The sequence below is a fragment of the Rhinoderma darwinii genome, chromosome 2 (assembly GCF_050947455.1).
Source record: "Rhinoderma darwinii isolate aRhiDar2 chromosome 2, aRhiDar2.hap1, whole genome shotgun sequence".
Taxonomy (NCBI): Eukaryota; Metazoa; Chordata; class Amphibia; order Anura; family Rhinodermatidae; genus Rhinoderma; species Rhinoderma darwinii.
The window spans coordinates 297,345,229-297,368,769 of NC_134688.1; the positions used below are offsets into that span (position 1 = coordinate 297,345,229).

The 23,541-nt window shown below is 43.4% G+C and overlaps 1 protein-coding gene across 1 annotated transcript in view; it reads right to left on the minus strand.

The window, feature by feature from the left end:
• Positions 1 to 1,153: 1,153 nt before the first annotated feature.
• The window catches only part of IPO9 (importin 9), a 105,734-nt gene continuing 83,346 nt past the window's right edge, over positions 1,154 to 23,541 (minus strand). Inside the window, exons 17-24 of the mRNA XM_075853489.1 lie at positions 20,881 to 21,009; positions 20,137 to 20,412; positions 19,854 to 20,020; positions 18,367 to 18,500; positions 8,359 to 8,484; positions 3,522 to 3,614; positions 2,302 to 2,378; positions 1,154 to 2,207 (exon numbers count right to left, since the gene is read on the minus strand). Of these exons, the coding sequence (XP_075709604.1) occupies positions 2,097 to 2,207; positions 2,302 to 2,378; positions 3,522 to 3,614; positions 8,359 to 8,484; positions 18,367 to 18,500; positions 19,854 to 20,020; positions 20,137 to 20,412; positions 20,881 to 21,009 (1,113 nt within the window). The 3' untranslated portion in view covers positions 1,154 to 2,096. The remainder of the gene's footprint in view (positions 2,208 to 2,301; positions 2,379 to 3,521; positions 3,615 to 8,358; positions 8,485 to 18,366; positions 18,501 to 19,853; positions 20,021 to 20,136; positions 20,413 to 20,880; positions 21,010 to 23,541) is intronic.

A 23,541-nucleotide genomic window follows, 5' to 3' on the forward strand; every position in this document is an offset into this window, starting at 1 on the left:
AAGCTTAATACCTTTAGAGACATGTTTTAAAAAAACAGTGACCGATTCCTTTTAAAATGAACTTGAAGGGAAACACTGGTAAAAAGGAGTTTCCAATTATAAAAATGACTCGGATTAATCTTTCACAGCTCTTCAGGCAGTACCCGAATATGTCTGGAGGGCTCCTACAGCAACAGGCTCCACTGCCAGCAGGAGACACCAAGCAACCTGGATGCCTCCACAGTAGATTTATTTTTTTTATACATATAATGAAGAGAAAACATGACATTTGACGTGAAATTTTAGTTACATTTCTTAAAACATTTGAAAGACGGTCTTGAATAAGATGCTAATTTTGTTGGAAAGGATTTACGGGAGTCCAGTTTTCTGGATATAGAGCAGATTTCCATGATTTTACACACAAGCCTCAGAAACAACCATATCATTTTCAGATGAATAATTCAAAATAATCAAATACGTAAAAAAAACTTTTTGAACAGGCACAGCATAAAACATTGCATTTACACATTCTGCAAAAGAAACAATGTCTATGTTAGCTTTTAAAGTAATCCTATAAAAAAAAAAATCATAATTTATTGCAGTAAATGGCAGAAAGAGAAAACAGGAATGCCAGGTCTTTCACATTTACACTTTTTGCCCTGTATAGGCCCTTCTTTGGCATGTTCCTATATGAACATGACAAACTGAACTTTAAAGAAACCTGTCATTTGTTTTAAAGTATTCAAGACTATACAGACACAGGTCATGTGACCCCCTCTTGTCTCTGCAAAATGGCGGAGAGTTCACAAAAATGTCTATGTATGTGCGGAATTTTTTTTCTTCGACCCATTGACCAGCAAGTTAAAGGATATTAAGAGGTTCAATTAAGACCTCTCATTCAGTGTTCTTAAGGCATCAGTATGATCCTCTAATGTAAAAAGGCCCATCCTGGTGACCGGTACCATTTAAAGAATAAGAAGTGAAAACCATATTTCTTAATTAAACAAAGCTAGTGAAATACAAAAAGATGCAATGATTAAGTAGTAGTTTATCTAGAATATGCCATCCATTTCCACAGCCTATGTAACATTGTTCCCAATATAAGTTTTGCTCAGCAAACAATACATACAGGATATTCCTTAGCAATCAGTAACAAAATGCCTGAGACCTTAAATGATATAAATTATTCATATATTTTTATTTTTCTTAAGGGTCTTCGCGAAAACACATCAAATGTCTTCAAATTCATTGTAAAGTCCGTAAATGGATATGCATATATCACATGATTAATGAATGGCTCCAGTAGCTTCCTAAATGTTCTCAATTCATATTATGCAAGCCCTGAAATTGGCCTGATTGGCATAACTGATATTTCACTCCTCAGACTGGTTTAAAAGTCTTCAGAAATACGGATCCCCTTTTCCAAATATTAATATTTGAAGGTTTTATTTTTGCCAAGGAGAAAACTTTGATCCAACTAATTCCTGGATTTAAATATGTTCATGCCATGACCAGATTTTCTTAGTGACGGTACATTATTCTAGAGCAGCAATATAAAACTGCAAGGTCAACTGGTTACCGCTGTTTGCTCCTTCCAGCCTGACAGCAGGTGACGGACACACAAAGTAGTGTACAAGTTGACTTGCCACTTAACAGCACTGCGCCTTTTTACATTATTAACACTATGCATTATAGTACTAGGCACCATGTACTTTGTAAATATAATTACTATGGTAGAAAAAAAACATGGATTAACCACAGGAGCCAAGAGGAGACATACTAGAACCAAAGTGCTAAACGTTGTGAGCGGTGTTGCTGGTTACCAGTGACATCAGTCAAATATTACACTGTAAAACTCATGAGGGCATTGAGAATACAGCTACTCACTGCCGTCCCTTCTTACCAGTTACTATTTGCCACAATAATCCTATTATCGGTTAAAAGTTAATAGCAATAAAGTGGGAGTCTGTCCAAATCAGGTCAAAAGAATAATAGACCTACAAGTTTCCACAGTGGCTCCTCGAAACAGAGGGGTCAGTCTCTTCGTTAATACAACCAGCAAGTGGGTCCTGCCTGTAAGAACTTGTGTAGTTTCTGGTCTTATTGATGCTTAACGCTCATATACCAATGGACTGAAGGCTTCGACGCTCATTGTCATTTAAATGATTAGAAAATGCGGAGAAACATGGTTGCTGGGCGAACTGCTGTAGAAATTCTGTCAGGTATGTCTAGAAAGTAAGAGACAAGACAAGGATGGATTAGCCCCTTAAAAAATAAAAAGATTGAGACTATGATTAATATATTTAACTGCATAACACTTACTTGTAGATCAATCTGGTAGAGAGGGTCCTTCAGGACATCAGGATCATCCTCCTCATCATCTTCATAGTAATCTTCGTCTGCCGAGCAATTGTAAATAAAACATTAAAATAATTAAGCACATCAAAGGATATTAGAATGTATATGTAATAATTAGAAGGAATGTAACATCAGGAAATGACTTCTATAAATAAGATTTTTATTATGACCTTCCTATTATATGTTACTGTAGCTCACTTTTCAGGTTTGCTATATAGATAGCGGTTGGGTCAGCAGAGTCATCTAAATTATTAAGAGGGCGAGAGATTTAATGACCGCTCTATTGTACTTCTGGAGGCCTAGAAAAGGTGGGATAGAAACCGTATATATACAGATAAGGCTCATTATGTATCTTCCTCTGCCCCTTCCTGGTCTCTGGGGCGGGGCAGTGATTCAACTCTTCCTGGAGACTATTGGTCTAATGACACTTTTTATTGTCCATTTGGTGACATCAGCGCTGGTCCATTGCTACGGACACTGCTAGAGGGCAGTGAAGGGAGGACGCTGTCTCAGACTTGCAGACTACGCCCCCTATGCAAGTCTGAGACAGCGGCAGCCATCTTGGATGGAAGACAACAGGGACCAAGAACGAGGCAACAGAGAGAAGAACCGAAAGGATGGACAATAGGGAAGTTAAAAATCATTACATGTAATAAACCTCAGCATGTCCTTACTCTTCTTTATATACACATGTATGTATTCTTGGAATGTATAATGGTTTATTTTTGTAAACTTGCGGATGTTTACTGCTATGGAATTTTGTTTTAGCTACTGTTCCTGATACATTTTGTACATTCCTATTCTGTAACATCTCTGATGATGGTTCAATATCCTACTGTGTATTTTCTATTTTGTCAATAAAAAATGTTTAAAAAAAATAAAAATATCATTATATGATCGTTAATTTTTATTTGTATGGACTGGAGGGTCGCTTTAAGGCTGTGCTCACATCAGCGTTGGATGGAGGCTTCATTAGGAGCCTCCGTCGCAGATTCCGTGAAAAAAAAAAAAGTCACTATCACTATACACTCATGGCAAGGGTTCTTTTATATAATCTTTTAATCGAGTGCATTGGCCCATTCCTTGTGATCTGAGGGGGTCCCATATGTAAAACCCACAAGAAATCACATATTGATACACAACCTCTTTAATCATAAGTAAACCATTATAGAGAAATATTTTACCATATTTATTGCTAGAAATTATGTCAGACAAAAGTTGTCCAGCCAAACCCTCATCTTCATCATCCTCATCTTCCCACATATCATTGGTATCATCTGTTAATAAAAAGTACAAATAATATATACTGAAAAAACAAAATGAGAGGAAATAAGGTTATAGGAGGGAGGAACGTTATAGAATAGTGCTAGCGATAAGTAATTGGGCTGATAAGTAGGAGGTTTAATTGCGTTGTGCCATGACCAGAGACGAATGGGTCTGTCGCAAATAAGCGCATTGGGCTGTTTCCAAAGCCCAAATTCGTTGCGACAAAAAGGGACTGTGCATGCTCATCCCGCTCTCCGCCCAAGAACTAGGATTTGGAGGCGCCTTATTCCGAATATAATTTTAATGATTGCAAAGTTATAAAAGTAAAAAAAATAAAAATAAAAATAACAACAACGGTTGTTATGGGACAACTCCCAGAGTAACTGTACTTTAAAAAAACTTTATATGTCATAGTGACATAGACAAACAGACTGAGAAAAAGGCGCAGAAACTCTTAGCTGAACGCCCTCTGCACCTTTGGCTGTGACCAGCGCTCCTAGTTAGACTGAAAGTGGCTCAAATAGAACATCTATGGCACGTCTTCAACCTAAGGCTATGTTCACACAGAGTTTTTTGCAGGCGGAATTTCTGCCTCAAAATTCCGTTTGGAAGTTTGAGGCAGATTTTCCTCTCCCTGCACGCCGATTGAGCGCCGCGTGTATAAAACAAAGCGAAATAAGCTTTCTCTGCCTCCCATTGAAGTCAATGAGAGGTCAGAGGCATAAACGCCCGAAGGTAGGGCATGTCCCGTCTTTCTCCCGCGAGACGGTTTTACCACTCGCGGGAGAAAGACGCCTCCGCCTCCCATTGAAATCAATGGGAGGCATTTTAGGGCCGTTTGACGAGTTTTTCGGGGCGGTTTCCGCGTCAAAATACTCAGTGTGAACATAGCCTTACAAGGAGTGCCCGTTTCAGCCGAAGATGCAGGGTGCTCAACTGAGCAGTTCTGGACCTTTGTTTCAGCGATGGTGGGAGTCTCAGCCCCACTTATCAAGACTTCTGGTAGGTATTTGAAAGTACGGTTACTCTTTACACAAAGTGACAGGGGTGTGTATACTGCTTAGAGACCTCACCAATGTTATAGATGTACATAGAGGTTTCTTGTTAGCTTGTGGTCACATTGTGAAACACAGACGGTGTGAGAAGCGAGGGTATGACACCTGCAGCATACTAGCAGAGCAAGGACCACATCACTTTTTTGCCCTATGTTTAGCTTGTACGTTGGGGAAACTCCCAGCTTACACACTAAATGTATCCATATGGCTCCATTAGCCGGACGGAGGCAAAAAGTGTATTGGTTGGGATTAAGGATACACTATTCCATCTGTCAGATTCTGAAAAAAAAAAAAAAAGTGTACCGCGCTGAATACGTTTATTTTTTTTAACATGGGACACCTATGTACATCTTTAACATTGGTGAAGTCTCTTTACATAGCGTGACAGGGGTGTGTATACTGCTTAGGGTGCGTTCACATATATCATACATCACCATTAGTTTTTTTTTGTCTTTTAAGTAATTACAACTGAAGCAAAAATTTATCAGTTGCGATCAGGCTTTTTTTTTAATTTTTATCATTTTTACTACAGAACCATCAGTTGTCGTTAGTGGTCATCAGTTTTTACCATCCATTTTTAACATCAGTTTTTACCACAGTGGTCCACCAAAAAGGTAGTCTAGGGTTTAAAAATATCACAACTATGCACCACTGATAAAATTGGCACAGATTGGATACATGTTGTGTATCATGTCAAGGCTCTCCTTCTCTGCTCCGGCCTTGGCGCTACACTGAAGTCTAACACACACATTGTACTGTCACGTGTGTCATATTCAGTGCAGCGCCAAGGGCGGCACCAAGAGGGCAGCTGCTGTCCACTGACCTCACCTCAGATCTTCGAAGCAGCCTTGTGAGCCTGCAAAGATGCCAAACACTAGCCCTAACTTTAGGCAGTAGCTAGTTTTTGGCGCCTTAACAGCTACCCAATCCCACCCCACATCTCACTGGGATTGCTGTTTTTATTCCCACAACAATCGGCCGTTTTGCATCCGTTCCACTGTAGATCGTGCCACACACCCCACTGTAAATTAGGGTTGTACGATGCAACGAAATGTCGATACTATTTCGATGCCGTGCACCCTCAAACTGTTCAATACCGTTAATTCATGTATTTCGAAACGAAGCTGTGGGGCCGCACAGCTTAGTACTGTAATACATAAATGTAGTCAGAGTCGGGCTGTGGCTGTGTGATAGTCATTGCCCCACTCCTGACAAGTGTGCGTGTGCAGTTAGCATGATGTGATGCGACCAGCGCTGCACTAATGAGCGCCGGCACTCATTAGTGCAACGCTGGTCGGATCACCTCATGCTAACCGCACGCACACTTGTTGTCAGGAGGTCAATGGCTGTATTACACAGCCGTAGTCCCGCTCTAACGGTGGAGAACAGAGAAAACTCTGACCTCCGCTGTTATTCCCTTGAATGCTGCGATCAAAGCTGACCACAGCATTCCATGAGAAAATGAGAAGGGGGAATGCCCTTTGGATCTAGGGACATACCATATATGGGCAGACAGCCCAGGGTCCATTGAAGGACCCCAGGGCTGTCTGACCATATTTCCTGTTGGGAATACTTATGTATGTCCTAACAACTGCCTGTGTACCATCAGTGTATAGATATATTTCAGTACATTAAAGCTCAAAAAATAAAAAACAAAACACTTTTTGCAATAAACATTAAAATAAAAGTCTCACTACATAAAATACACATATTTGGTATCGTCGCGACTAACAACAAATTTATAGCGTCATTTATGATGTTAACGCTGTTAAAAAATAAAAACTGCTTTCTTTCACTTATTAATGTGAGGCACGAGGTATTATGAATTTTGAACCTCCATGTGCCTCACATTAATACTGATTAACCCACACCTCACACATTAACCCAATGTTGTCCATTATGACTGAGAAACATTATAGGGTTAATTCGTATTAAAGTGAGGCACATGGAGGTTCAAAATTCATCACACCACGTGCCTCATCAGAAAATGGAAGACCTTTTTTATTATTATTATTGTTGGCAAAGTATCGTTTTGGTATAGAGCATCGAAGTCCAACTTCTGGTATCCTGACAACCCTACTGTAGAGAATGCCGCAGTGCCCTGACGATGGCGCCACACAGCGCCCCCCTCTGGAGATGGCACCACACAGCGCCCCCTTATAGATGGCGCCACTGAAGCTCCCTCTAGCAGCGGAATCCTCTGCCAGAGCATTGCCGATACTGTGGCCGGGGATTCCCTCCAGGGAGGAGACCCTAATACCACAGTCCATATATGGACTGACGTCAGCGGTTACCTCTAGAAACTGAATCTCCGGCCAGAGTGTTGCCAACGCTCCGCTGGCAGGCGATTCCGCTCCAGGAGTAGCCCCTGACGTCACTGTCCATATATGGACTGTGGAATCAAGGGCCCCTCCCTGGATGGAATCTCCAGCCCCAGCATCGGCAATCTACAGGGGCAGAGCTGTATAAAGGGGGGAGCGTGGAGCGATCTACAGGGGGTCATGGGTGGCACTAAGTTCCGCTCCTGCTCCCCAGGCTAGGGCGTAGAGAATGCTCTGGTCGGGGATTCCCACGCCAGGTGCTGTAGGAAGGCGGATGCAGCAGCACCCAGCGTTGAACTTGGGAACAATAGATTAAATAGGATACGGTGCCGGACACAAAAATGCTGCAGGTGAAATTTTTTGATCCGGCACCGTATGGCAGCACAGCGCATGTCCCATGTGCCAGAAAGCTAGCAACAGTTTCCCTCTGTGTTCTGCAACACACCGGAGGGAAACTGACAGGGGCAACTGACATATGTGAACCGCCCCTTTAAAGTTCTTTGAAAGTACAGTAACTCTTTAAGTGTAGCTAAACGTTCTACAAACTTCTGACATGTCAGTGACATGTCAGAAGTTTGTATTGGTGGGGGTCCGAGCACTGAGCCCCCCACCAATCGCTAGAACGAAGCAGCTGAATAGTCGGTGTGAGCGCTCAGCTGCTTTGTGTCGGTTCGGCTATTTCCGGAAATGAATGCATCGGTGTACGGACTCAATAAAAAGCGTATGAGCCCGTACACCGATACATTTCCGGAAAAAGCCGAACAGAAACGATGCAGCTGAGCACTCACACAAACTCTTCAGCTGCTTCGTTCTAGCGATTGGTGGGGGTCTCCGTGCTCGGACCCCCACCAATACAAACTTCTGACATGTCACTATGACATGTCAGAAGTTTATTCGAACATTTAGCTACACTTTAAAAAAATTAGTTTTCCCAGTTACAGCTGTATGTTTATACATGCGGCTGTGCCAAGTACTGAAGGCTCAATCCCACTCGAATGATGAACCAGCCACACAAATCAGATTAAAATGTTCTATCCACTACTAGGTAGTATTAAAAATGAATTCTACATTTCTACAAACGACATTTCTCTATTTCTGTCATCAGTACACAGGATTACAACGGGGAGGATCATGCCATTTTAAAAAGAGGTTTTCCACCAAATTATATTGTATCTCCCAATTATTTCTCAACGTTCGTAATAAAACACCAGCCTAAACTACAGAATGGGTCAGTGCTCCATTTCTTTAGCATAGAACACTTCTTACACAAGAAGCTATAGTTGTCCTATCATTCTATAGATGTATACAGTTCCTATTGACTTGGTGGTACAAATTTTTATCGGATCTTTTTATAGGAGAGGTCAAATGCTTATACTTACCATTACCTTGAGCCCATTCCTCTTCTGCATTTCTGGTCGCATTAGCTTCAATTACACTTGATAATTCATTAATTATCAGTTTGTAAATCTTAACCAATAAAGGAATGGTTGTAAAACGTTGAGGATCTTAAAGAAAAGTAAAATTTTCATCATTCCAACAAAGATGCAAAAAATGCAATAATTATTAACTGAATAAAGTACTATTTTACAGTGGATAGTATTGTAAGGCTGAACAAGGACAATGGGTAATAAATTGGTATTGGATCATTAAGGGGATCTGTCACCATAATATATTGCCCTATTTAAGAGCTGGATAATACAGGGACAGGTCTGCTGTACTAATAGACCAAACGGCACAAAAAAAATAATTAAAAAAATATGCCATTTGGTTAATAGCACTGAACAGAATACAGCACTTGTAATAAATCTGCTGTATTCATAAGAGGTGAACTCCCCCCCCCCCCCCACCCCACCATTGACTGACGGCTGCCATGTATAAAAGCAGATACATTGTCAGTCAATGGTGAAGGGGATGAGGGAGCTCTCCCCTCAGGAAAACAATGCTTTTACAGTGCTGTAGAATAAGCCCTGCATGAGAGTCCTGTGCGGTCCTAGAGCGGGTGGTCGGCTAACTAATCACAGCCTCCGATCCCGGTCGTTTTACCCTATGATCACGGCTGTCACGAGCGATTGCAACACATTAAAAAAGAGCACCCCCTTTCGAATGGGTCTCTGGGTTTAATGTATTAACATACAGAAGTAGGCGAATACATTATAAAATTAAAATAAACATTTAAAAATAGCGATCCCTAAAAAACAAAACATAAAATGCGATTATCAAGTATAAAATAAATTTTCTTGCGAATGTATTACATCAGAAAAAAAAATAAATGACGTGTTTCAAGGTGAAAAGTAATAAGTAAGGTGAGCGGTTATGTGCATGCTGCTCTAATCTCACAGACCCCTATCAAAGCCATCTTCTGACATATCTTAATGATACAAAAACCAGTCACTTTTTCACTATAAGTAGTTCTTTTGGACAAAGGAAAATAAAAGTGATGGTAAGTATGGGAAAACATAAGACATTTTGTTCTTAGCTTAGTTTAAATAGTAAATACAAAAAAAGAGAAATCACAATCACTCCTTAAGCTGGCCATACACTAGAGGATTTTGTACTGCCGAAAAGATCAATTTAGGCCAAAGGAAGATATATGTGGGAGTTTATCTGCCATCATGGATTTTTTGGGTCATTGTGGGGTGCAGCCCCCAGAAAGTCATTCATGGCAAACAGATCTGCATCCTATCAACAGAAGCCCAGACCAGGCCACAGGTCAAAACAGAGATAAAACGACAAATCGGCAATTTAACTTATAGCGATGTCATTCAAAACAACAAACTTCATAGGCCAACCATGAACGACAAGTCGTTCAGAGAAACGGCCACCCAAATTCACAAATATATGACAAGTTATAGATGTACATTAGATGTGAAGTAGCCAGGATTGCTGCGTAATTGCATTTTTTTCCCCTCTTAATTTCTGTAAATGTTAATTTTCTCTTTACAGCTGTATTGAGTGATCTCAAAGCTTTTCTCTGTGCTCTGACCAAATCAGCTGCCTTTCCTTCTGACTAACTAAATGACTCCCACAAAGGCTGAGGCAGAGACTAACAAGATCCCCACTCCTGTGTTTTCACTTAGGCCTCGTGCACACTTACATCACCGTTTTCACGGCCGCTTTTGACGGGTCCGTGAACCAGTTATAGCGGCCGTGTGATTTCCGCGTGCACTCCGTGTTTCCGTGCGCCGAGCATGGTACTGTCCAGGGTGCTGAAAGAGTTAATGGGCTGCACTGATCGGCGGTAACTGTTTCAGCAACCTTTTTTTTTTTTTTTTTATCAAATCTTTGTTTTATTGAAAATATACAAGATAAACAACAGAAAAGAAAAGCATCCGTACATAGATCACGGGAAACCGCAGATAAATCTCACGGCACGCAGGCCGAAGTTCTGTTCAATAATGACCATGCAGGATGAGAAACAATAAACAATAAAGTAGAAACGTTAGTAACAGTAAACTGGGTACCCGTGTCAGAACGTGAGAAAAAATGAGATAAGATAGATATACAGAGAGAGTAATACAGAGAGAAAACCGATGTCATGCAAGGTTTGAGAGGGAAGGAGTAGTGTTAGGGTCTCCCCATGTTGAGGAGGTCTGTACAATCCTAAGAGGAACTACACTAGTCACCCCCCATAGATCCTAAGGGGTAGGGGGAAGCTCAGTTTGGGAGGGGATGAGAGGCCCGAAAAGTCAGCCACGGAGACCACACCATCAGATAGTCTTCATGCTTTCTGAGTTCCCAGCTCAAGAGCTCCTCCATCCTGCCAATAGAGTCCATCTTATCTAACCACTCACGGAAAGTCGGGGGTGCGGACGATTTCCAATGGAGTGGAATCAGTAGTTTAGCCACTGTAATCATTTGAGTTATCAGATCATTACGCTTCGGGCGGAAATTTTGAGATGGAGCCCATAGGAGAACTAGAGGAGCCCCAAGGGGGAGCGTTTGCTTCGTAACTTTCTGAATTGTGTCAGACACCTTATCCCAAAAGGGCTTGATCAAGGGGCAGTCACACCACATATGCGATATGCTACCCACGCCAGCATTGCACCTCCAACACTGGTTGGTTGGAATCAGATTGATTTTGTACAAAAAATCTGGAGTTCTGTACCACCTGGTTGTGGTTTTAAAGGAGTTCTCCTGAATTTTAACGCATATAGAGAAGCCAAATACGTGCTTTAGAATAAAAGACGTATCATCCCTACTGAAGGTAACTTCCAGTTCCTTCTCCCAGGCCAGAAGAAAACTGGGTTTGGCAGGAGAGCCATCTAAAACCAGGCCAGAGTATATTTTAGAGACTAGGCCCTTAGGAAGATCAGGTAGTAGCAAATATGTCTCCAACCAGAAGGGTTCTGAGAAATCCGGAAACATCTTCAGGAAGAGGTTGCTTGTTTCTTTGAATCCTAAGGAGTGTAAGAAGGGGATGGGCGAGTGCGTATCTGCAGGCAAAAGGGATTGTAAGGTGGGGACTTGCCCCTCTCCAAAAGTATCGACTACAGTATTATATTTTAAAAAAGGACCAGAAGGAATCAGGGTCAGCTGTGCAATTAGTGAGTATCGGGAGTAGGTGGAGAGGTGTAAGCGGTAGTGTTTTTTTCCTCGGGGTGCAGTCGCCGAAAAATGTCTGAGATACTAAAATGGTGCCTTTAATTGTAGGGCTTATGGAGTTTGTAAGTCCCGTTTTCAAAAAAGGGCACCAGAGTCGAGCTTGTAAATCTGGAGAAAGCAGAGCTCTTTCCGCAGCTAGGGTTGGGGACATGTCCCTGGTCCTGTTCAAGGAAACCCACCTACCAAGGTGTATGGCTTTATAATAGGTTAGAATGTCCGGAAGGCCCATACCCTTGGAGCTGGGTTTGAGAATCAGGTGTCTATGTGCTAGTCGTGGCCTTTTAGAGTTCCAGAGAAATTTGGAGAATAGAGATTTGATGGAGTTAAAGAAAGCATTAGGTAGGTAAATGGGCATGGTTTGAAGCACGTATAGGATTTGAGGGAGGATGTAAGTCTTCAGGTAGTTTTTCCTGCCCACCCAGGATAGGAAGGGGATCCGCAGGGAATGTAACTGGGTTTTAATCTTGTTTAGTAAGGGGACGAAATTGGCAGCATAGAGTTGGGAGGGTTTTTTAGTGAGCTTAACGCCCAGATATTTGATGCTATGTTGCGGCCATTGGAACGGGGCCAATTGTTGTATGTCGCATATATCCGCCAGCGGCACAGAAACATTAAGGACTTCTGACTTGGAATAGTTAATTTTGAAGTTTGACACGTAACCGAAGGAGTTAAAAGCTTGCAGTATTAAGGGGAATGCTTGCTTAGGGTTAGTGACCAGCAGCAGGAGGTCATCTGCAAAAGCAGCTGTCTTGTGGTTGTGGTTCCCCAGTTGTATGCCTGAGATATCAGTAGTCTGTATGAGTTTTGTAATGAGTGTTTCTAAGGTGAGGATGAATAAGGCCGGGGAGAGGGGGCAGCCCTGTCTCGTTCCGTTATTTATGCTAAAGGCGGGTGAGATTGTGCCGTTCAAGCGTAAATTAGCCTTGGGTGTAGTGTATAGAGAGAAAACTGCAGATATGAACTTGTCAGGAAAACCAAATTTATGTAGAGCGGCAAGCATAAAGGACCACCTGACCCTATCAAAAGCCTTCTCGGCATCGGTCCCTAGTAAGACTAAAGGAACCCCCTTCTGTGTGGCATGATGAATTATATTAAGGAGTCTGGTGGTGTTATGCTTGCCTTCTCTCTCGGGCACAAACCCCACTTGTTCGGGGTTGATCAAGCGGGAGAGGAGAGGATTGAGTCTGTTGGCCAGAAGTTTTGCCCACCATTTGAGATCCGTGTTAAGGAGGGAGATGGGCCGATAGCTTCCACATTCTGCACTATCTTTACCCTCTTTATGCAACAGGGTAATATGTGCTTCCAAAGCCTCCAGAAGACTATTGCAAACAGTAAGAAATTTGGGTAACAATACCGGTTTACATTTTTTATAGTAGCTAATGGGGAAGCCATCAGGTCCAGGACTTTTACCATTGGGTATGGATGAGAGAACTTTGGACAGCTCGTCTAATGTAAAGGGCTGAGTGAGAGCGACTCTATCTACGTCCGTGAGGGAGGGGAGTTTTATATGCTGGAGAAATTGTTCGGTGAGAGTGTGTGAGTCCGCAGGTTCGGGCAAGTTGTATAGGGATGTATAGTATTGCAAGAACTCCCTTGTTATATCTCCAATATCAGAAGATAGAGAACCTGAGGGGGTCTTGATCTCCTTGATAAAGGATTGTTCTGTACGTTTTTTTAAGAAGTTTGGTCATGACTTTGGAGCCTCTATCCCCGTGTGCATAAAATTTGAAAGCGCTACGCTGATAAATTTTAGCTGACTTAATATTAAGTAAATCTTTCAACTTCTTCCGTAAGTCACTCAAATTCCCCTGTTTCTCAAGCGCTTATGAGCGTTTACCCACTCTCTCAAGAGCAGAAATCTGCGAGAGTATGGAGTTGAGCTCCTTCTCCCTTTGTTTTTTGCAATAAGCACCAAGGGCAATGAGCTCCCCTCTGATGAAGGCTTTGTGCGTTTCCCACACAATTGGCGTTGAGATATCAGGAGTTTCGTTTCTCTGAAAGAAGTCGACAAGATGGACAGACAGGGAGGTTACATTGCGGGGATCATCCAAAAGGGTTTCATTCAGGGACCAAGTCCACGCCCTGGGGGGCAGGTTTTCCATGTTGAGGTTAAGAGAAATGGGGGCGTGGTCAGATAGGCTTATCGAGCCTATGCGAGGGGCAGTCGCCATAGGCAGATGTCTACTAGAAATAAAGAGATAAATCGATCCTATGGTGGGTCCCATGGGCATGGGAGTAAAAGGAGTAAACTTTAGTAGTGGGGAAATGAAGTCGCCAGACATCTATCAGGTTCAGGTGTTGGAGGCAGCTTCTAATTCTTCTGAGGGAGGAATGCGCAATGGGTGGCCTGGCGGAGGACGTATCTAGCAGAGGATCTAGTGAAACATTAAAGTCTCCCCCCACCACCAAAAGCCCCTCTGCAAATTCTTTAAATAACTTTAATGTTTTAATTAACCATTGAGGCTGTCCCTGATTAGGAGCATATAAATTAGCAAAAGAGATGGGCGAGCCAGCAAGAGTTCCCTTAATGAAAAGGAATCTACCTTCTGGGTCAGATTTAGACACTGAGTGGATGTAGGGTACATTCTTTTTAAAGGCTATGCTAACCCCTTTGGAGGAGGAGGAAGGATGAGTGCTATGAAACCATGTTGTGTAATGGTAGTGTGAGAGAGTGGGTAGCTTTTGGGGTTTAAAGTGGGTTTCCTGCAAAAGAATGACCCTCTCCCTCTCCTTTTTCAGGAGCGCTAAAATTTGACTCCTTTTCCTGGGGTCATTCAGGCCTTTGGTGTTGAGGGAGGTTACACAAATATCTGAACTAGTCATTGATAAGCATAAGTGGTGGAGACAGAGAAATAGCGCCACCCGGTGACCAAGTGACATAGTGGTGAGAAAGAAACAGTTGGAGGACAGCAAATAGAGGCATCACATTCTTATATGGAAATTTCAGTATCTCAGTGGGTACAGAAAACATCTCGAAAATTGGGAGATACAGGGTTAAAACTGGTATCCCAAAACAAAATGATATAACAAAACAAAACAAAAGCCTGGTGATAGGCAAAGTATGTACCATAATAACAGTACATTTCAGATCGACAAACCAAAATGGTAGGTTTGAGATAGTGCTATGCAATGATAACATTCAAAATAACATTAAAGCTAAGTATGTAGTGGTCTAACATTATAAAGCAGTCTGGAGAGGGCGTGAACCCGCAGAATGCATATAACGAGGTTACAAAAAAGTGGTGGTGCATAACTGCGTATATAAGGAAACAAGAGCCTTAATATAAAAAAGGATATGTGGAGCCTCTGGTGCCCCCTGAGATCCAGGGGTTCAAGTAGTGTCCATGGAGACTCAGCCAGGCGCCGATTTTCCAGATCTTTTACGATTCCTGGTCATCTTGTGTGGATTGGCGGTTTCCCAGGGCGTGTGAGGAGGTAGTGGCGGCAGATCGGACAGGTTTTGGACCTCAGCCCAGTCCGGAACTTCCAGGTCAGGAATTCTCAAGGCCACCAGTGCGACCTCCAGGTCCGCATGTTTACGAACCATGAATCTTTTACCTTCAATCATGAAGGAGATGCCGAAGGGGAAAAGCCATCTGTATGCAATATTGTTGCGCCGGAGGGACTCCGTGAAGGGTTTCATAATTTGGCGTTTGGATAACGTGGCTCTTGACAGATCTTGGTAGACAGAAACCCTCCCACACGAGGGAATCACAAAGTCTCGAATGCTTCAAGATGTCATCTCGGGCCTTTGAGCTAAATAGGCGGCAAATAACGTAGCGTGGAGGTTCTTGGGGCTTAGGTTTGGCTCGCAGAGCCCTGTGAACCCTTTCCATGCTGATTTCGTCCCGGTAGTTCTCGCCAAGTATTTGAACGAAAATTTGCTTGATCGAGGTATACAAGGATTCGTCCGGGATTGATTCAGATACACCCTTCAAGCGCAAGTTATTACGGCGCCCTCTGTTATCTTGGTCTTCCAGACAGTCCATGACCGAGTTCAGGTGGGTCTGACAGGCGAGAAAAGAGACGTGGAAGCTTCAGCGTGATGGATGAGGTGGGCTTGAGTAGACTCCAGGTTGCTCAACTCTGTTGCCAATCTGGCGGACTTCTTGTTTGATGTCACCTAGCTCTTTGACGACCGGTTCTAATGCCTTGTTCAGAACCCTGCTAATAAAGGATCTTGAGACGGGCAAGTCCCTGGTAGGTGCGGTATCATCCAGGTCACTGTCAGCATCTACTACGGGCGCAACCTGGGCCTTAGCAGCCATGTCTTTCTCGTGTCTAGTGTTAGTGGAGAGGTGATCCCTGACGTTTGAGGGTGGTGGCTTTTTAACGAAGTTATCCAGGCTAGTGGCTTTAGACTGTACAGAGACGTCTCTTGCTTTTTGTTGCCCAATCTTGACCATCATACAAGCAGCTAGGTCTGCGGGAAAGTAGAATCAGGTAGTTAGACCATGTGTAAGGTTATGGAGATTTCATTGCTGATGATAAAGCTTTTGGATGTCGATCCGAGAAGAGTGGCCAAGTTAATGCAACATAGATACGGAGGTTTGTCCCCCACCCAAGAGGTGCAAATCTGCGGGCAAGAGGTCTTCCTCAGGAATTAGAGCCAGGCTTGTCTATATAGTATGGTGACAATAGCACTATGGTTCAAGATGGCAATGTGCTGGGGAACTGCAGGGATGATCCGGTACAATATAGGTGGAGTAGGGTGCAGGTGCGTAGGAGGCCCCTTGTGTTTCCCAGTCTGGCCCAGGGTTGGGAGTCAAGGACCCGGTCTGTGTGGGTACGCTGGCTACAGCCGCTGGCCTCCCCAGCCAGGTGCAGGGTGTTGGCAGGCTGGTATAGTGGTGTTTGGGTTGATTCTGGCCCCCATTCCCTCTCACCTCCAGATTAACGTGCCAGGTCAGCCACAGGTGCACAGGATTCCCCCTGTGAGGCCTCCAGTGAGGTGTCCGGTATCTGGGGACTGGGAAGGTCTCGTCCGCGAGTGGGGAGGCCCAAAATCGAGGCCGTGGCTTCTCCTCCCGCGGTAGGCCGCAAGTTCAGAGCCAGGGCACGGCCTGAACAAAGGTGGCAGGGCAGTCCTCTGTGCCCCCACACCAGGACGAGGGCGGAGGGCCGACGGGCAGTCCAATGTGAGCTCCGGTGAGCGTGCCGGGTTAGGGCCTCTGATGCGCGGCCGCCGCGCTTACAGTAATCGAGGCCGCGGCTTCACTCGCGCCGCTAGATGTTCGGCGGTTTAGTGTGGCCGGGAAGGTCGCAAAATGAGCGTGGCCGTGCGGGGGAAAGATGTTCCTACCGGAGAGTTGCTGGTAGTGAGCAGTGGAGCGGAATCCCCGGTCTGCACTCGGCGGAGTCAGGAGCTCAGCAGAGATGTGTCCGCTCCGGTCCACGGCAAGCCACGCCTCTCTTTCAGCAACCTTGACAGTACCATGCTCGGCGCGCGGAAAATACAATTTTAATGTAATAAAAAAAAAATAAGTTCATACTTACATTCCTCCTGTCCGGCCTCCAGCGATGACGTTCAATCCATGTCGCCGCTGCAGCCAATCACAGGCTGTAGTGGCGGTCACTCACGTCTGGATGACGTCAGAAGGCCGTCCTCCAGGGATGACGCTTCATCCCACGTGACGGCCCCTGCAGCCAATCACGGGCAGCAGCGGCCTCTGCAGCCAATCACAGGCAGCAGCGGCCTCTGCAGCCAATCACAGGCAGCAGCGGCCTCTGCAGCCAATCACAGTTATTGATAGAGACAAGTGGCTGCCGATTAGTGTAATATTTTTCTAATGTTTTTCTGCCTGCCCGGCGGTTGCTAGGCAACGGCTTTATCACACACGGACGGCACACGGATGCCTTCCGTGTGCCTTCAGTTTTTTTTGACAGCCCCATTGACTTGCATGGGCCTCACGGTCACGGAATCCTGGACCAAAGTAGGACATGCTCTACTTTGGATCGGAACGGAGCAACGGACCGTCAAAAAAACCGTAGTGTGCATGGCCCCATTGAAATGAATGGGTTCAGGGTGCTATCAGTGACAAAAACGGATAACACCCTGAAGGAAAAAACTGAAGTGGGCATGGGGCCTTAAGGTGGCCACAGACAGATAGAAGTAGGTTGGTGAAGCAATGGTCAATGACACCAGGCGAAGGATGAACTATCTTTCAGTGTGGAATGTTCTTGTAACGGCCGGCTGCACCATATACTGTCAGTACTACCACGATCGGGCGGAAATTCTAAACATAACCAACTTCTTTCCAGATGACGACGGTTTGCCATCGGTTAGCTAAAACGGCCATTTGTTCACAATCCTTTTGGTTGAAACCGTCCATTTTGATCAAATTTTAGCCTAATGTGTATGGCCACCTTCACTGTTACTGCAGACAAACTTCACTGACAGAGGAGACAAAAGACTAGAATGCAAAAGGAAATGCCACTTTCCCCAAATAAGATATTACAAACTTTAATGAACTTACATGTACTACTGATTGAAGCAAAGAAAAGGAAAAAAAAAAAAGTATAATACGCAAGCATTAAATATCAAGATTAGCCGTTTACGTGGATAAAAACCTCATTGACTGTATAAAATCCTGTTCGGTCTCCAGGGAGCCGACAGCTCAACTTAGTCTCTGTCGTCTATTCAGTTTCCACTAACCGGCTACACATGCAACCCTAACCGCGGGTCTGCACGTCCTACCAGGTACAGACACGCTTACGGACTATATCAACAGGAGGAGAATTCGGTCCAAATAAAAATTCCTTTAAAGATAAGAACCTGAACTCACTTCTGGATGTCTTGGATCTAGTTCGGATACCTTCTTGCATGTCAAATATTTCATCTCCTTTCACTTTAATATCTTGAAGTCTTTTGTCATCCACAGTAATGCCATACTGAAGAATCTTGCAAAGAGCCACTGAGCTGTGGAGCAATGTAGTTCACATAAAGTAACTTTAGAAAACTTCAGTGACAAAATATAGAAGCCTAGATAATAAACTTTTATGACTTGTTTATCTACATGTCAGATGGTACTTGGAAGATGAATGAGCATTATATAATGTTTCCCATACTTATCCTCTTGCCATGTTAGGCTATGTTCACATGGAGTTTTTTGGAGGCAGAAATTTTCATCTGACTGCACGCCGTTTTCCGCGTTTTTCGCCCCTGGCCATTGAGTGCCGGGGGGAAAAAAAAAGCCCTGAAATACGCTTTCTCTGTCTCCCATTGATGTCAATTGGAGGTCAGAGACTTAAACGCCCGAAGATAGGGCATGTCGCTTTTTCCCGCGAGACAGTTTTTTCGTTCACAGGAAAAAACCGCCTCCGCCTCCCATTGAAATGAGTTACCGCGTCAAAAAACAAAAACAAAACTGTGTGAACTGGCCCTTACGACTATAACGTGTTTTCAGTGACAGAATATGAGGTAAATAAATGAAATTAGTGAATAAGAACACACCATATCTTACTATTAAATCTATGCTGGAGGAAAATTGTATGGCGATTATGTGATGCGGTACGTGCTTGTTCCCCGTGGATTTCACGCTTTGCAGTGCACAGCAAACCTGCAATGTAACCACGCTTTATCATGGCTTAATAAGTTATATCCATCAAACCAGTGTATACTAAAAAGGCTCAATAAATTAAATGTAACCACTGCACAAAAATAACAATGTGCAGTGGTTACATAGTGGACGATATCATGAGGACGGAGGGGCTCACTGCATCACTGCGGAATACTGAGGAAACCATCACAGTTTGGTCCCCTTGGATCCAGTTTCAGTCCTCGGATACCTACAAGTCCATGCTAAAACCGGATACCGTAATGTAATCCTAACTGGTCGTATACGGATGGAGAATTTTCTCCCTCCCCTTTTTTTTTTTCTCTTCTCTCCACCTTCCTATATGTTTTGTTTGTCCTAGCTTGGATCACAATGAGGCTTCTTTTTTTTAAATTGTATATATGTGTGTATATGCCTTGTTTCGGATGTTTTCAGACATGGTGCTCCTATCAAGACTACGGCTACTTGGTTGTGTCCTTTGCCTTCTATTTTCTGTTTGCTCCCGTTTGCGACCACTGTTGGGTCAGTTTGACAGTTGTTTGTGTTATGTGTATTGTATTTTGCTTAAATTCAAATAAAAACTAAATTTAAAAAAATAAAAAAAATAAATGTACCTTCGCTATTAAAATAAAAAATGGTCACATTTTTATTCTTTTTTAATTAATTCAGTCCATTAATAGTTTTAAATAATCACTAACGAATCCACCAAGTCTCACCTGACTTTGCCTTCATACTGCCCATAAAACAAATGCTGTCGACTCATCCATTCTGACATTACAAACTCTAGAGCTGGTTTACCAGTAGGGCCAGGAAGACTGCAAAGGAATTCAAGCAATGGCTCCAATTGCGAGTTTGCAAGGTGTGCAAACACCATGATCAAGGACTAGGGAAGGGAGGGAAAAAATTGTAAGTGGATATTTGTTTTAGCATTGTGCTGGATGCAATTAATGGTATGTAGATGAAATGTTTGCAATGATCCCAATGTCTCTGTATAAATACCTGCATGACACTGAGAGTCTCTGCCTGCTGCATCTTGCTGAGAATTGCTCTTAATATCTGGTCCAAATTTTCACCCAATTCACGACCAGCCTTGGAAATAAGGGTGGATACAAGACGTCCCACAAATGCCGCAGTGAATTCGGACGTTCGAGGGTCCAGAAGCTGGCTAACTACTTGCATTACATACCAAAGACCACTGTGTCCATGATCATCCTGCCATTGTGCAATTTGTTCCAGTGCAACTGAAACATAGGCGCGAAGACACTCGCCGCCATTCTAGGAACAGAGAACAGTACAGATTCATACTGGGTAGGCTCTGTTCACATCTGCATTGGGGTACCGTTCTGACTTTCCGTCTGAGGTTTCCGTCAGAACGGGACCCCGAGCAGACACAAACTAACAAAGAGGGAAACCAGAGGTTTCCGTTTCCATCACCATTGGTTTCCGTTTGCCCCTTGTGCACCGGACCCGTCGTTTTGCCGGAAGCCAGGGGCACCGGCTCCATCACCGTTGAAATCAATGGTGATGGAGACGGAAACCTCTAGTTTCTGTCGGTGTCAGTTTGTGTCTGCTCAGGGTCCCGTTCTGACGGAAACCTCAGACGGACCGTCAGAACGGGACTCCAACGCAGAGAACATATATATAATTTTTAAAATAAAATACATACATATTTATTACAAAAAGCATATACAAAAGAGCACTAGAGTTTAAAAAGTGCTGCATCAAACATTTATAAAGAGTTACCTGCATGGTTGTATTGTCATCAGTATGAAGGGTACACTGAGCAACTGCAGGAAAAGCTTGACAGATAAGAAGTACTGAAAGAGGTGGTTTTGTGTTCCTCACAACTGTGGTCAAAATATCAATTGAGGTCTGTAGAAGTTGGTAAAAAACAAATACATTACTAGGTTTTATTCTAAACCTGGTTAGATTAAAAAGGAAAATCATATTCAGTAATCATGTTTCAATAATTATATCATGGCACTTAAAAGGTACACCTTGCACTGACCTCCCCCCATTGCTTATGAAATGCAAAATAAAGCATGTTTGTAAAAAGTCCCTATTGTTTTATAGCTTGTGTACACTCCTATGTATGCAACCTGTCTCATGCTTACGGATAGCTCCAGCTCTGATGAGTATGTGTTGCTCTGGCTGAACGCTTCCTTTTTAGTCTAGTCTTATGAGCTGCATTTTTATCAATATGCCTTCAGAGATCAGCTGACGTATCCGACGGCTGCACGTAATAGTGACAAGGCTGCTGAGATATTTTGCTTTAAAAAGACAACATAATCGGGGGGGGGGGGGGGATTATTCTTACCGGTAATTCTGCATCCTGGACCCCATGACAACTTGCCCTGGAGAGGACCGCCAATCTGCAGGAAGGGGAACTTAGACATACTCCTACCTTCCCCAGTAAATTGTAATTAGAACCAAAAAGGAGATAGGCAAGCTATTAAGACCCCTTAGGGCATGTTTAACTATATGGAGGTATTTCATCACTATAAACAAAAACTACCTGCTGATTTTTTTTATATATACATACTGTTTTGCCCTAGAAAATAAGATTAGTGAATAATTATGGAGAAAGGTTTCCTTGTAATTAAGCAGAATTTCTGGTTGTAAAGTCCTACTGCGCAAAAATTGGTGACCTTTTTTACGGCTCTTGACAGTTTTGAAAAATTTAATTTGTTGCATCTCACTCTAGCGGGCATTTGTCTAAGGGCTTGTTCACACATAATGGAATTTCTGCAGCAATTCCACAGAAACTCTGCACCATTTCCTGCAGTTTTTGAGGAAAACCCCTCAAGAGCGTTGGCAAACCCTGATATATATATATATATATATAAATATATATATATATAAATATATATATACATATAAATCACAAGATCTCTGGCCGGGGACTCCTGTCTTGGAAAAGCCCTTGACGTCACTGTCCATATATGGGGCTACGCCAGGCTTCCGACGCTCTGGCAGGGGATTCCACTCTTAGAGAGAGCCCCTGATGTCACTGTCCATATATGGACAGAGACGTCAGGGTCCCCCTCTAGGAGCAGAATCTCCGGCCAGAGCGTCGGCAATGCTCTGGCTGGGTATTCCTCTCCTAGAGGGAGCTACAGTGGCACCATCTACAGGGGGGTTCTAGCTAGATGGGCACTGTGGCTGTATATGGGGGGGGGTCACACTATCTACAGTGGGCCCTGTGGCACGTTATATGTGGGCACTGGCACTGTATGTGGGCACTACCTACAGAGGGCAATGCAGCGTTTTCAGGGGGTTGGGACAGCCTGACAAATTAAATCCATCTGTTTTTTTAACGCCCATGAAAAACGGATGGCAAATGGACAACAAACAGCCATGAAAAACGGACAGATGGACTGGAAATGGATACAAATTTGGTGACACCGATGCAAAATGGCCATGAAAAATGGACAGTTGATCAGTTTTTAATGCCCATTTATTTTCCATGTCTATGTGACTGTAGCCTAAATGACTGATACCAGGAGTCCCGTTCACACGTACCGTGGCCGGGCTGGGAAAAGCCGGCTGACACACGGACCGATCACGGCCCAATCACGGTCGTGTGAATCCGGCCTTAATGTCATTTATTTAAAACACCATTGTGGGGCCGTTACTGCAGTGTCCTGCTCAGACTTCAGACACTATAATGTAATCTCTCCCCAAAGTGCCTGCTTGGCACTATCTGCCTGGACCTGCTGCAATTTAGACTACTCTCATCTGCAATGATGCAGACTGGCTGAGGTGGTGACTGGCAGGGGGATGTTAGTGCACGCAGTGCATAATTAAATATAGATTCTCTTAACCTGTTCCCTGCCGGGGAAAAGGTTAAGAGAAATTATAATCAATTCGATTTTTCCAATTGTATTTCTGATAAATTGTTTGAAGAGGTAAAAAGGTGTAAAGTTATGTACATTTATTATAGTAATATATGTTAAAAAGTTATTTATACAAAGAAATTAATTTATTAAATTATCTCTTGGTATTTTTTTTCCGTTTATTTAGCAGTAATAATCGATTCAAATCGAAAAAAAGCACTCGATTTAATTTTTTGGCAAAAATCGGCCAGCCCTACTGGTGTCCCTAAAATGTTTTCCAACAAAACAAAATCTCAATCTGCTCAGCTGCTTCCGCTCTATAATATAATGCCCGCAGATGGGACAGCATGTTCAATATGACAGGTTCATTTATAGCCATAGTGTCCTTCTAGAAGAGTTGGACAGAGCAGCGATAGTGTCAGAATAGGAGTCCGCTAGAAAAATCAGCCGCTTTGGGTCAGGGTAGAGAGAATCAAGGGTATGCTCTCTAGGGCTTAACCTAAGCTGCGATATTTACCTTAAGCTGACATTTTTATTGACCCTGTGACACATGAAAGTAACATTGTCG